Source organism: Micropterus salmoides, unplaced genomic scaffold (genome assembly GCF_014851395.1).
Source record: "Micropterus salmoides isolate LMB-PRFRI ecotype aquatic unplaced genomic scaffold, ASM1485139v1 Ms_hic_scaffold_10, whole genome shotgun sequence".
NCBI classification, from domain to species: domain Eukaryota; kingdom Metazoa; phylum Chordata; class Actinopteri; order Centrarchiformes; family Centrarchidae; genus Micropterus; species Micropterus salmoides.
The window spans coordinates 10,855,892-10,871,618 of NW_024040041.1; the positions used below are offsets into that span (position 1 = coordinate 10,855,892).

The following is a 15,727-nucleotide window of genomic DNA, read 5'->3' on the forward strand; positions in this document are numbered from 1 at the left end:
CTTCTGCTATTCTTTCCACTTACCCACTCTTTGGCAACTCTATACCTTATATTATAATATTATATATAATATATTTCTATATTATAGAAATTAAATAAACAAATGAGCTTTTGAGCATAGTTACACATGGACATTGTTTTTTTCTAGTCCTGGTAACGTTATAACATTAATGTGGCAGGGGTTTTCTAAGCCAGGCAGCTCTTGAGATAGTGGCAATGATATCACAAAGGTAAAACAGAAAGACGATTACTTACCCCCGAGAAAACACCGTCATGCAGCACCTCTGTCTTAAACAGAAACAGATATCGTTGCCCTGCCATGGTCCATTACCACTAAAATGGGGGTATCTTGTCTTGTCCAAAAGCGCATGCGTAGAATCAAATGTAAACACACACTTGGATTACAATTTACTTAGTATTTTTAGGTATTTATTCAGCGACTATTAAGCTTTTAAATAGTATGTGTAAATCTATAGTAAAACCTACTCCTTTCACATAGTTAGTGTATTACATGAATAAAATGTGTAAATATTTAAATGTTTACTTAAGAAATTGTAGATCTCACTGAAACTTAATTTTATAATGTAGAAAAATTATGACAGGTAATTTAATATATTTTACCATACCACAAAGTCGTTTTTTCAGTGTAGACAAAATTGGCAGCCCCGTTAAAATGACAGTTAACTTGAATTACAGATGCACCTAGCTTAGCAAGCTTGCTAGCTCCGCACACGGCCGTTTGCTCCACCATCTCGTCCAAATGTGGTCATGTCCGGTGCCGCTGGTTGCAAAAACTCAACATCACGGCACCCTATCGGCCAAACTCAAGACTTCAAAACGGCAGTCCACAAACCAAACATGCTATTTTGTTACTTGATTTGGGAAAAAATAATACAAAATTTCAAAAAAATTATAATTTAATTATAAATATAATTTTCACAATGGTACATAATACTTGGTGCCTATTGCAAGTCCACTGTGTTGAATTATATTGTACAGGTGTTCATGTTTTTATGCTTACTGCTCCCGTGACCACAGGCAATCATTTCACAGCAGGCTAATGAAAAGGCTAGTGCTCCATTGCATTTTAGAAGGCTGTGTGAAAGGTTTCAACAGTGAGATTAACAGTGAGGAAATATTTATGGGTCTCTTGATAGCAGCCCCCGGGTCACAGCTGATTTGTTGACTATGTTGCTATAATTTCCTTGTCAATGGCGACACGTTGATGGTAAGCATTCTCTGCTTTTTTGTCCTTGTCGTTGTGAGCAAATACTGGAAGGTTTATAAGTATTTGATGTCTGTGGAAATAAACTAAAACTTTTCATATGAGCAGATCTATGTGCAGCAGGATTTGTTATTTTAAGTTCTGTTTTTTTTCCTTTACCTTGTTAAAAACAAATAGTAAAGAAGAAGTAAATTTGGTAGCTGACTTTACTGTAGCAATTAAACTGCAATCACACGTATGACAGTGATGCAGCTCTGTATGAGACACACTTTGACAAATAATTTTATTTCAGTGAAACCACCGCTTAAAAAACATAATTTTTCTCTCGTCTTGCACAAAATAGAAAAGAGAATGCATCCTCTTGAGCTAAAAGACAGCAAAATGATGAATTTCAACAGTGAACGGTCATCCATCAAATAAATTAGTCATTCCAACATAAGATAACACATAAAATTGTCAAAGATTGGCAGATCCCTCAAACAAACCATTTAACAGTTGAGAAAAGGCCCTCAGGTGAAAGTGTCCCTGCTTTCTTTTCGAGCTACTTGTTATGCTGTCTGATGTTAATCAGGAAGTCTTGTGCAACATGACATGCTATCCTTTAGGTTTGAGGTTTGAGCACACACAACTAGATTAGTGGTTCATCTTACGCCCCACAGCCCTGTCAGATGAAGTCAAGTACCCGTTCATCAACGCTGTAATTTATCCATTACTTTAAGCTAACTGTTTGTCCTTTAGCTCTGTTTATTTTAACCATGTATCCACTACTTTAAGTTGTTTATCCTTTAGCTCTAGCTACCTAATGTAACCATTTATCCATTAAGCTAACTATTTTAACCATTTATTTATTAGGTTTCTATGTCAACAGTTTATGCAATATTTTAGGTAACTGTTTTAACAGTTTCTTGTAGTTATCTGTGTAATCCTCCCTGCTCACTTGATATACTCACACTAAGTAGAATAAAATCAACCAACTACCAGCTATCTGACACAAAACACCGTCCAGGTCCTTGTTTACAGCTCCAGGTTGTGTATGCTCCTAAAGAGTTAAAGCTGCATGTTTGAGGGCCTTTTCCTTCCTGTGTTCCAGTTTTGAGGAGGCATCAGAACTTGTTCAAAGGCATCAAACAATAAAAGATGGCAAGAGGGGAAGTTGTTTTAAATTTTTTTTTATATAAATGATTGATGCTCCCAGTTGGAAAACATCCAGAGACTCATCCTTTTCATCTTCGGTTCCACTGTCTTGAGTTTAATTCTGAGCGTTTTCTGTTTGGATTTGTTTTTATGGACGTGAACAATCTGTTTCAAACTTCTCTTATCCTCAGTTAGAGCTATTAAGATTAAGGCTTTTTGGATATTTTTAATTGCGGATTTCCAGATTATGTCCACATGAACATTTATTATCATCTTTCTCACTCTTTCCCATGACATTTGACACTTCAGTCTTCTTTGTTCCTCAAAGTTTCTCATTTACCTGGAAACGCACGCTTTCTCTTTTCTGTCAACACTTCTGAATGCTGGGGTCAAGTTTGTAAGAAATTCTGTTTAGGGTTTTGTCTACTTTTCAGTTTGTATGCAGGATGCTAAAGTTAATACATTCCATTTGTGTTTTTCTTCCTCCCTTCAGGACTCTGACAGAGCTCATGAAGCAGCCAGGGGAGGCAGGAATGGTGGATGGAACCGGGATTCATCATCCCATAGGGACCAACGGCATCTCCGCCAGGGCACTGCGCTCTAACAATGGTAAGTCCTCCGTGTGTGTCTATGTAGCTGTATGGTTTGCATGCAAGCACACTGAGCTGATATAGAATTACTGACAACAGTAACAAGAGTTTTTGCAGCAAATCAACTACAACTTGTGCAATTATAGAGGTCCTGTGGAAAAAGTAGCTGTTTTTCACTGTAATATACACTGTTTGTAACCTACTGTATTTATTTATATGATGTGTCGCAGAGCATTGCTTCCCAACTTTTTTTGTCGTACCCCCTCTGTATCAGATGAACTCAAGTAAATCACGCCATTTATTTAAATAATTTCTCCATAACTTTTACCTAGCTTCAATAGTTTATCCATACTTTTAGCTAATTGTTCTAACCAGTTATCCATTACTTTTATCCAACTATTTCAAGAGTTTATCTCTTAATTTTAGCTGACTATTCCAACTTTATCATTTTAGCTAACTATTAACAGTTAATCCATTTATTTTAAATAACTGCATTTCACGTGTTTATCCGTTATTTTTAGGTAAATATTTCCACAGTGTATCCATTACTTTAAGCTAACCATTAATCTGTTACCTTTAGCCAACTATATTTTAAGTGTGTATTGCTTACTTTAGCTATTTAAACAGTTTATCCATTCATTTTGGCTTACTATAAGCCACATATCCATTGTGTTTTGCTATCTACTTTAACCATGTACTCATCAATTTTAGCTGTTTTAACTTCTCTGCTCACTTCCTAACTCGTTTTCACACACTCTCAACATGTGGTGTTCAGGTGTTTCAGCTGATTTATTTATAATGTTCTTCTATACAAATTGTAATCTTTATGTTTTCAAATTAGATATATTAAAAGGACTGGGACACAAAGCTTTAAAATTTGACTTGCATGGGGTGTTGATGGAGCAGTGGATAAGATACATGCCCTTAGTGTGAGAGACCCAGGTTCAATCCCCCACTGTCCCTGAGCAAGACACTGGAGAACATGCAAACCACACAGAAAGGCCTGGGGTTTGAACCCACAACCTTCTTGCTGTGAGGCGACAGTGCTAACCACTGCACCATCGTGCCGCCCCACCATTGACCCATTTAAATATGAGGTTCTGACTGACACTCTCTATCGCTGTCTCTCAGACACACACAAGCACACATGTGTCATCCATGGGCAAGGAGGCGCAGGGACAGATAGGTCATGTTTAATTAAGATGTAATTAGCCGTGTGCCAGCTTCCAAACCCATAGAGGGAACACTGTGTGACCCATCTGTCTCCCTCTTTCTCTAGACGTTTTGACCACACACACACAAACACACATATTCATGCTCAATATAACCCTATGCGTCTTCAGTGGATTGAGACTCAAATTAGTGGGCATGTTTCCTGAGGGCTTATTTGTGACAAGAGTGATGGCATGCTTTAAAGGACAAAGGTCCCTGTTGCCTCACAATTTTGTCCTCGCTTTCAGGCGCAGCAGAAAAAATGTGAGCTATCATTTGGTCCAGCTGTTTACTAGTATCCAGAATGACTTGTCATATTGTGTTGTAAATTACTTTATTGTAAACCACTTAAGCTGATGTGTAGTTACTCACCAAAGCATGCAGAAAAGCCATATGACATCACTAAACATGATTCACTAAAGAGAGCTGCTTTATCAAACATGCAAGAATACAGAGAATCAAAAAGATACAAACAAAGACACCAGATGTTTCATATGATCTGGTTCATGTATAAATTATTATAGTTTTCTCATTTGACACTGCCACAAATGCACGCACTTAAAAATGCAGTATATATCCACACATACAGACAAAAGGAAAATTATGAGGCTTCTCCCTTTTCTTTCATCTTTCCACCATTGTAATAAACACTTTTGTGGCCTCTTTTTCACCCCACACTGTGCTTATTAGCACTCTGCTTTCTCATGTCTTGCTTTCCATAGCGTCCATTTCTTTATTCCCCTGCTATTAAATCCCCCCTTTTACATCCTCTGCTTTCTAACATTACTTTGTCTTGGTATTTTTCTGCATTTTTCAACATCTAATCAGCCTTTTAGCAAGGACCCACATGTAGTTTTAAAATGCCAGCACTTAAGTTACTCATGAGGGAAGAATAATTATTTGCAAGCAACCCTGAGTGGTATACTCAGGGTAGAAAGAGGGAGAATGAATGCTGTTGTTAAAAAGATATTAATAAAGGAAATAACAGAAGGAAGGATGTGAAAGGTGTTAAAGGAGGGATAGACAGGGTGGGCATATGGAGGAGAGTGTGTCTGTGTGTCTGTATGTATGGAGCAGGGGCTGAATGGGGATACAGGGTGATGACAGTAGGGGCAATGGGATGAAGCCATCCTGATCCTGCTGTGTCAGCCGTCTACTCACAATCACCTCTTAATTAAACACATTTAATCCTCCAGGCCACTTAAATAGAGAGAAAGACAGAGACAGAGACAAAGGGAGAGAGGGCAGTAGACGCTTATGATGATAATAATGACAACATAATTGCTTTTTAACTGAAAAAGCATTTAAAATTGAATGTCTATAGTAAAAGCCACTTAAATTGTATCTACAAATAGAAAGCAGTTGTTAGCCATGCTATGGCCTGGCTCTAGGGGTGACAAATCCTGATCTTCTGGTCGGTCCATCACTTTTGTCCAGACTGAAATAGCTTGGCGTTTGTTGGGTATATTGCCATACAGTTTGGTATACTCTAATATATTTAATTTAATATATTTATTGACCCCCAGAGGAAAGAGCTGACTTTGGCCATCCTCTTACTTTTACTTTAGCTCCACCATGAGGTTGAATATATCTGACTTCAAAATTTCTCCCCAACCACTAAATGGATTAATGGATTAATGAATATTTGGCACACACATTCTCTGAATGAATTGTAATAACTTTCGTGATCCACTGACTTTTCATCTAAAAGCATTATGAGGTCAAAACTTTCATTTGTCCAGTACTTTACTTTACTGAAAAACAAGTCTGAAGGCTGACAACACAAGCAAGAAAAAGGCAATTCTCATCTAGAATGAAAACAAGCTCATACATTTCACTGCAAGGGAATAATGCAGAAACATACAACTTTGATATCACTCTGCATATTTATAAAAAAAATTCTATGTGCATAGATTCACTGTGGCTTGCAATAGACGGTAGCTGCAGTGAAAGTGCAGTGAGAATTATGAGTTCAGCTGATTAGGATGAAAATACAAAAGTTCTGAGCCCTTTCCCTAATGAAGACAGCAGCATCCTCATGTTTCCTCCCTGAGAATAGAATGATTTTCTTATGTGCCCCTCTACTCATCTTCAACGCAGATATACTGTTTATTTTACATAATGTAACACATGAACTATGGAGTTAAAGTGGCAAGATTTAAAGTATAGGACTGGCATATTTGACAGAAAGATAGGAAAGCTAGAGAGAGAGGGGGAAAAAGTAAAACAGGGAAGAACAGTATCGAGGTCATGCGACGGGTACAGAGAATCGGTGAAACAGTAAGACAAGAGTTATTGTGTGGTTACAAAAGACAGCTGATATGGTGGAGGGAAAAGGGCCTCAAGAGAATAAGAGGGTTTGACAGAGAGAAGTTATTGAACAAAGACAAAGAACAAGGTAATGGGGAGTGGAGAGAGACGGGAGGGAGGAGATGAAACTTAGATGAGGTTAAAGGAGACATACCTTAACATTGACATTACTGAGGCATGGAATGGGAGAACCAGCGAGCAAGGGAGGCGACGAGAGGGGAGAACCGGCGAAGGCAAAGAAAGGAGACAGGGAGATGAAAGGGAGCTGATGATGACAATGAGCGGTGGGTGTGACGCTGTCCACTGTACAACGAGGAAAAGAGGAAGCAGATCAAAAGAGAGGCCTGGTAAGAGCGAGTACAATGTGTGAGAGAGTTGGAGCGCAAAGAAGCAAGTGAATAAAAGACTGAGAGAAAGAGTGGGGGAAAGAAAAAGAGAGGGTGACGCAGGAAGGATGAACGGAGACAGAGATAGAGAGACTAGATAGAAGATACAACATGCTGCTAGCTGCGAGGGGGACAGCTGGTCAGCTGCTGCTCGGTTCTGTTCTGGTGTGGAGAGCTGCCCTGAGGACAGTCACCCTGCTCCGCACACACACAACACAGACTGGACACACACTCTTGCACACACAATTTGTTGTGTTTTGCTGTACAGACATAGAGAAGAGATTAGGGCAGGTTTCAAGGAGCTGGTAAAGGAAGAGTAGAAGGACGTAAAGAAATTATGGGTGAGATGAAGGCAAGGATTTGAAAGAATAATGGAGGAAAGGAAGGAGAAAAGATCTCCACAGACATAAAGCAGAGGACCGGAAATCAGAAAGAGTGAAACAAACAAAAAAACAAAAGGTACAAATAAGTGAGACTGTTAGTGATTATTTATAAAAGTGGGAATGAGAGATGGAGAGAGTATGAGGTGATGGGATGTAAATAAGAATGTGTGGCAGGGGAGGGGGAGTGAGAAGGAAACAGATGGTAGAAGAAGAAGAGCGGGAAGGAAGATGGAAAGCTGGGAATACGAGAACACTCCCAGATCACTAATTGCTGATGTCAGGCGTGCGAACATCGCCTCCAATTGTAGCACTGACTGCACAGAGTAGAGCAGAAATTCTGCTTTCTTTATCTTGTCATCTGTTTTCAGCACCATGGACAGCACCGCTGGAAAACAGCTGGGAAGGTTTCCATCAACTGACTTTGCAAGAACCAGGTGGGAAACCTCAAACCAAGTTGTTAACCTCAAGAAAAACCTTTTGAGGAAGCATGTATTAAATCATAAAGTTAAAGCTGCTGAAATCAGGGCCTGGCTGAAATAGCATTTTTAACCACGCTGGTACCATGGCTCTAGCAACGGCTGACAGTCACTGTACACCAAAGTTGGTCTGTTGGATTGCCATTAAGTCTTCTAGCACCTCCACGTTCACATTTGCAGTTTTGAGTGAAATGTCTCAACAAGTAGTGGATGGATTGCCTTGAAATGTGGTACCGATATTAATGTCTCCCTCAGGATGAATTGTAATAACGTTTGTGATCCCTTCATTTTTCATGTAGCTACATCAGTTCTGATTTCAATTTGTCCAACTTGTTTTATAGTCAAATTCCTGCTAAACTATTGACATGACATTCCCATAAGCCTCAGCTGTACTTTGTGTTTAGTACTAATCAACAAATGTTGGCATGCGAGCATAGCGAACCGGGTAAACATTGCTGCTAAACATCAGCGTGTTCGCATTTTCTTTGTGTTAGCATTTAGCTCAAAGCACTGGTGCTTGCTGTCTATCTCAGTTTCTTAAGCATAACCATGGAACCATTAGCTAGTTTATTTGTTAGCTACATAGCTACATTGTTACACATACGCTATTACAATGATAAAATCCTACATGAGTTTCAATTATTGTACCAATGATGAAATTACCCAAACACAGATATAAACCATTGGGACTTATGCCAGTTGTTATTGCAACCTCCATTTAAAACACACTGAAAAATTATTCCTCAATAATCACATGCACATGTGTGATGCCTTTATTCAGCAGTTCTCAGAGGTAACCTTCAAACAAACAACGCCCCTCTGTTATGGGAGGAAAAGACTTCAGTGGGGTATATCTGAGCTGGGCGGACTCTTCTTCACTGGAGGTCTCTTCTGAGATAGGAAAGGATTTGCATTTGTGGGGCATAATTTGCATGTTGCTGGCCTGTGAAAGAGGGAAAAGAGGCAGAGAGAGAGAGAAACAAAAACATCAGAGTGAGAGGAATAGGAAGGGAGGTTCAGATGGAAGGAGGGAATTTTAAAAGAGGTAGAGCAGGAGGGAAATGGAAAGAAACAAAGAGAGAGGGAGAGAGAGGGCGTGTGTGTTTGGTGCTGAGAGAGAGGGAAAGCAGGAGAGGAGGAGGTAGATAGGATCAGTATGACATTGAAATCAAAACAAGGAAATGGGTATCATGGGAGCCTGCAGGACGGGTGTTAAGTGAAAAGACGTACTATAGGCAGGGGGCGGGTGTGTATGTGTGTGTGATTGTGTGTGAGCAGGAGTGCGTGAGGGAGAGTGTTTGTTTACATCCGTGCGCCCTTGATTTCTGTGGATCGTCACTACAGTGCCACATGGGGCCAGTGCCAGTTATATCCACACTGAGCTCGTCAACGACACACCTCCAGAGAGACAAAGACAGACAGAGCGAGAGGGAAGGGAGTGGAACAGATCAAACACGGTTTAAGAATATGTATATAATATATATGTGTGCGTATATAATGTATGTTCATACAAGCATGAAAACATGCACATGTGCATGAACATACTGTACAGTCTGTACTTCAGGCCAACTTATCTTTGTCTTTGTCTTACCATTATGTCTGAATGACTGTCCCCAGGTCTTCCTTGCCAGTCTGCTGTTTCATGGGAGTTTTTATTAAAATTATTTTCTGCATGTATACAAGAAAGGGCTGATCCCGACCTCACGTGCCTTCTGATGGCTACTGTGGCCTGCGACTGACCCTCAACCGCTGGTCTCATACGATCAGATTTAATATTGCAGAACAGAACACATTTCATGGGATTACAGGAATGTGTTTAACCACACTTGGCAGCTGCAATACATCAACACAGATGCCAGTGTGTGCATGCCTTCATGTAACTGTAACCACCATGGCTAAGTGTTGTAGCCAGTCCAGAGGAGCAGTTGCTGTAGTAACTACGTATTTGCTGTACACAAATTGATAGAAAAAAATCCACAATTTATTCAAATGTAAACAGATTTTTACACAAGATACTGCAAACTCACAGTTGATCATGCAAAAGTATCTAAATGATGTCAGTGATTTTGCATGTCAAAATGAATAAGCCTAATGTTTTATGACATGGCACGGTTCGAGCGACTGAGTTATCTCAGCAACTTTTGGATGGATTACCATGATACAGACATCCATGTCCCCCTCAGGATGAATCGTAACAACTTTGGTGATCGCCCGACTTTTCTTAGCATTTAGCTCAAAGTGCTGTTGTGTCTATGTACAGCCTCACAGAGCAACCGGCATGGCTGTAGACTCTTGTTTAATGTTGCTTATTTCCACAACCTTTTCAGTGTATACTAACTAGGAGATAAATTCCATATCTGATTTAGAGATGGCAAGTTGTTTAACATATCTGGACTGCAACAAAAGCGCATTGCAATCCTTCTGCATATTCTTAGTTGGCTAGATTAGACCGCAGCATGTCAACCCCATTTTCTTAAGCTTCTACCCCCAATCTTGGTTTCTTTCCTCCTTCCGTTTTACCCCTCAGTATGTCATTTTAAATGTTGTAGACAAAGCTTTTTTCGTGTTTCACTCTTGAGTTTCTTCCTCTGGATCTTTGTGTATTTCTCTTGACCATCATATGGGCCTTGCAATAATCTTTTATTGTCTGACTTAGAGAGGAGAAATGTGAGTCTGCATTTTCCTTCTCTACATCAGCTTCTCTGTTTCTCTTTCTATTAATCTGTATCTCACCCTCTGCCCAAACTATACTGACACAGTCAAAACCAGTCTAAAAACATATTAAAGTGCTTTAAAAACATTTCCCAGTTACACATTTGTCTGAGTTGCAGATGTTTTCATGTTTCCTTTTAATGATAATCACTGAAATGTATCTTTTTGGCTTTCATTATCTATTCTCATCTATTCTTATCTATTTGGATGAGTCTGTGAAACCCATCTTGAATGTTGAAAGTGATATTTTTATTATTCGTGATGCCCTTACACTAAAACTGAGATTTCCCCATTGATTTTTAGGGTGGGTAAGTCATGCTGATAATCCTCTAGTGCATCGCCAGCTTTGCTCCCCCACCATCTCGTTTCCTGTCTCAGTCTTCCCCTTTTCAGTTGCCTCTCATTAGCCGCCAATCTTCTCTCATCCTCTGCCTTCTCTCTGCTCACAGTCCTGCTTCCCTCAAGCACTCTCGCCCTCTTTCTGTTTCCGCCTTTTCTGTCATCTCTCTGTCCCCTCCACTTTTATCTCCCCTCCTCTCTCTTTCTTTCTTTCGCTGTCTAAATCGTAGCCTTAGTGTCTGCAGACTGGGCTGTCTGATCCCTCATTTCTGAACTCTAAAGTCACCCAGAAATGATCACAGAGCTACAATAAATAGACCTGATGTTCCTTGTGGTGTTTTTTGGAGTTCAAGAGTTGAATTGCACTGACATGAAAGAAAACTTTTGGGGTTACAGGGACTAAACCTAGAGGCACAGTGATGAAAGTACAGTGTTGAAACACAGATAAAAGCACAAAAAGTAAATGAGTAATGAGTTAGTTGCTTAGTTAGCTTATATTTCTTTTTCCCACAATAATGTAATTTGGATGATGTAATTAAAATGAAAATAAAACATCACATGGTACTAGAAAATAAATCAGAAAGCAAAAACATGAAAGTAAAGCAATTTATCTTTTAAGCAGAAAATATGATTATTCAGAAGCAAGTGCATAGTCATGGATGGTGCCACTCTATTTCTCCTAGTTCTGGAAAGATCTGTCACCACTGCTGAAAGTCAACCAACTCACAGAGGGGGAATATCCAGAACAGGCTTATTAATAAGCCAGGGCAGCGGCAGATTACAGCTTTAGTGAGCCGCCAAAACAATGACTGAGACTGATAAACAGAGTCAGACAGACAGAAACCAAAGACTGACGGTCAGTGCTTTGATTGGAAATATTGTCTGATCAACAGTATACATACAACATAAATGCAACTTCCAGGTAAGCACGTACTTTAGGAATACTGACGGACACAATGACTGAGGGACAGACAGAGAAGCAGGCCCGTAGAGGAGAATGTACACATAGAGGGCATTTTATGGGCTGATTCCACTGTTTCTTTGACCATGACAATTGACAATTTAGTTACTGTTGGTAAGGATTTAGTATCTAGATTTATATTTCTGGCATTTCACCCTGCATGCAGGAAACAAAGAACAGGAAATATAATTTAGCAGTTAACTGAATAGGTACAATTTTGAGGGCTTGGAGGGTCACAAACTCAGTATTTCTAAAATCCTGGCTATGGCCTCTATAATTTTTGCTCACAGTCCTACTGTCCTCCTGCAAACCCATGCTTTAATTACTTTATTTTATTTATCTAATACTATGAGTATTCATGAAGATTCCAACCCTAGAACTATATTTTACTGCTTGATCTTATTTATGAAGGTATATCATATATGTTCATATAATATGTATATACATGTATAATAATAGGGTTAGGAGATTTTTTTCTAGATTGCCCAGGATCAGCTCATGTGGATCTCTGTGTTCTTGTTCTTGTGAAGTTAATACATTTAGACCCCTGCAGCTGCTACAGAGGATCTGTGTTACAGTGTTCATAACAGACAGTGGAATATCTTCAGGCATATCTGTATATGTGTATATATGGGTGTGTTTGCATGCTTTTGTGTGCGCGCATTGATCCAGCTCGGTGCAGGGATATATTCTCTCAGTCATTTGAAGGACACCAGACCCCCCTCTGCAACTCTGCAACCCCATGCACCAAGCAGTCCCGAGAGCTCCCCTGCCCATCGTGGGTAGAGTTGACTGACGCTTCATGAATTCTAGCTCAATAGAGACAAATGACGAAACACAATGGCAAGACATTGTCATTGTATGTTTATGTGTGTGTATTGGAGATGTCAAGAAAGGCTGAGGGAGGCTGTGTTGTGTGTGTGTGTGTGTGTGTGTGTGTGTGTGTGTGTGTGTCACCTCTTCTGCCTCCAGCCATCCCGAAGGTCAATCATTATGGATTGATACATTTTTTCACACATTTGACCTTAAAAGAAAAAAGTTGTGCAGGAGTGAGCATGAGCACGTTTTCCCTGCGTGTCTGTATCTATATGCTATAAGATCACCAAACTTTACATGAACATAGCAGTAAGTAAAGCAAAAGACTCTTCAGTTTATCATTCTTGTTAGGATTTTATGTGACACACTGAAGAGGATTTTTAAAATCTTGAGATTAAAGAGATGGTGTGAATAGTGAAAAAGTTTTTTTTCCACTGTGAGAGCATGCTAAGGCATTTAGCAGTCCTGTATGTGCAGGCACAAGGTGGCAATTTTATGTGTAAGGAGCCATGAGTGGCAAGGCAGTTCAAAGGGAGAATGTGGATTTTGTGTGTGTGTGTGTGTGTGTGTGTGTGTGTGTGTGTGTGTGTGAGAGAGTGTGTGTGAGTGTGTGTGAGTGTGTGTGTGTGTGTGTGTGTGTGTGAGAGAGTGTGTGTGTGAGTGTGTGTGTGTGTGTGTTTGTCTGTTGGATACTGATATGAGCAGCTGCTGATCCCCATGAGTGAGGTACAGTGCGAGGCTATACATTAGCCTCGACTGCTGCAGGCTCACTGATAGTATTACTGTTATGGTGCGACTGGGAGGGATCGGGCTCCATTTTGACTCTGTTATTCTGTCATAATGAAGCATAACCCCTATCATAGAGGACTCAATGGGTCTAGTTAATGCATCAGGCCAAGGGTAGCACTTGTGCTGTGCTGACTACCATGGACAAAGATGACGAAGGGGGCTGGGATGGCATGGCAGAAAATACGCCAGCAATAATGTTTATTTACAGGATAAGACATTTATCTTTACTATTTCAAACTCTGCCTGTCTGCTAAGATGTATTAATCATCAATATTTTACAAGGCAGTTTGTTTCTGTAATACTGGATTAACTCAAGGGGTTGTTTTGACAATGTGTTAGTGTTATTCTTTTTATTACTGTTGGGATATTTACCCAAACTAAAATATGGTTATTTTGACCCTGTGTTAGACTGTCACAAATACATGCAAAGCAAAACTGCAAGGATACACATATTATAGAAATCTGTAATTTTATTCAAGTTAATGGTGCTTTTCATTTGGTTGCCTGTCAATGGCGTCATATCCCCTTTACCCTCTGTAGTTGCTATAGCTTCTGCGGAAACAGGGGATACATGAAAGTGAGGAAGGAAATCAGCGAACATGATTGAGCGCAACGTGAATAAAACATTAATACTTTACCTTGTCTGGGAACATGAATAAGAGTCATGTCAGATAGATTTTCATCTGCAATGGCTGTTGTTTAACAATGAAGAGAACAACTCCCATGATCCCCGCTACTACTGTGTCTTATGTACATGTTTTGATGTGGGAGATTCAGCAGATATTTCATACTGTGAGTTTATAAAGAGGTAGAGTAGATTTGGTAACATAGCCAAGCAATAATAACAAAATAACACAGTCAGAACGACCCATTTTTTCTGTTGTTTTCCATTAATGCCTTTGAGCTAAATTGTCTCAAGTTGGATCAATTGTGAACCGTGAAAAAGCTTGCTATATTGTGATTATGATAGGATAGGGATGCAACTATTTGGGATCTTACAGTTTGACCACAGGCAGATCTGCCCATGAGCCATCCAGTTGGGTAATTTTCACTGCACTACGCCACTCTGAGAATCTGTACATGTGTCCTGTCATGTTCAACTAGAGCGATTTTCCATAATCAAACCAGCAATCTTGTACAAGCTCAGTCCTATGATTACAAGCTTAGAGATGGTATCAGATGAAAGGGAAGTGTCTTTTGGAAACCTTCTATCTCCATGAAAGGACTAAAGTGACAAAACATTGCTTCGTTTCATTCCCTATTCCTTCGATTTAGGCACTTCACCTACGTCACACGTCGTTTGGCTTTGTTTTGCAGCCATGAAGCGTTTTGTCACTGACAGGAAAAGAAACTGTTGCAATAATATTCAAGGTGACAGGTTTTCACGACTGTACACGACCGATTCAAAAGCGCAATTTCATAACTGAAACTGATAAGAACTAACAGAGCAGCATAATGCCTTTGATAAAGATGTCTCCTTCTATCTGTGAAGGTTGCTCCTGCTGTGAGCTTAAATTGATGTAGATATCACTAAAGAAACAGTGGCTTAGCTGGGCTCTGCATGGCAGCTCCGTGTGTGTGTGTGTGTGTGTGGGTCACAGCCAAATGATGCTGTAACATATCTGATTGAAATCAGTCTCACGTTGGAAAGCCAGAGCTCTTGGACAGCAGCATGGGAGTCCTTGGCACATATACATACATACACACACACACACATACACACACAAAAGCACATACATACACAAAAAAGAACAAGGAACCACAACGAGCAGCACACACCTTAAGAATAGAAAAATACACACACAGCATTCACACATGTGAGTACTGCGCATAAAAATGGCCACAAATGTAAATGACACACATAGACACACTCTTTCTCTCTCGTTTTCCCTTTCTGTCCAGCACAAACACACTCACACACACACACACACACACACACACACACCCACACACACATAATGCCACATCCCATCACGTCATTTCAGAGAGCGTGTTTAACCTAATCACACTCAACCATGCGTGATCCTCAGAGGGGGAGTCAGGTCTGTTATGACAGTCGATGTGCTGTGTGACGGCCATGGGCTTTAGAGAGCACCGACCAGCAGCCTGCTTTTACTGTAATACACACCCACACACACACACTGTGGCATAAAACACACATGAAAAGACTAGGGCAGGACGACAGGGGAGGCGGACATGTGGACAGACAAGGAAGGAAACCAACCAGACAAGACTGAAGCCAGAAAGAGTGACTCATTTCCATATCACTAACCTGTGAGCAGACACAGATCAGGCTGCAGCATCTATGTCCGATCAGATTTGTGAAACCTCACAGGGAAATGTTTTGTTTATAGTTTCAGTGGTTTCTGTGATTCAGTATTTACCTGTGGGGACA

At 40.1% G+C, this 15,727-nt stretch overlaps 1 protein-coding gene across 1 annotated transcript in view; it reads left to right on the forward strand.

Annotated features, from left to right (window-relative positions):
• The window catches only part of LOC119885677 (protein shisa-8), a 96,519-nt gene that overhangs the window by 42,898 nt on the left and 37,894 nt on the right, over positions 1-15,727 (forward strand). The window contains exon 3 of the mRNA XM_038695831.1: positions 2,852-2,967. Coding sequence (XP_038551759.1) covers positions 2,852-2,967 — 116 coding nt within the window. The remainder of the gene's footprint in view (positions 1-2,851; positions 2,968-15,727) is intronic.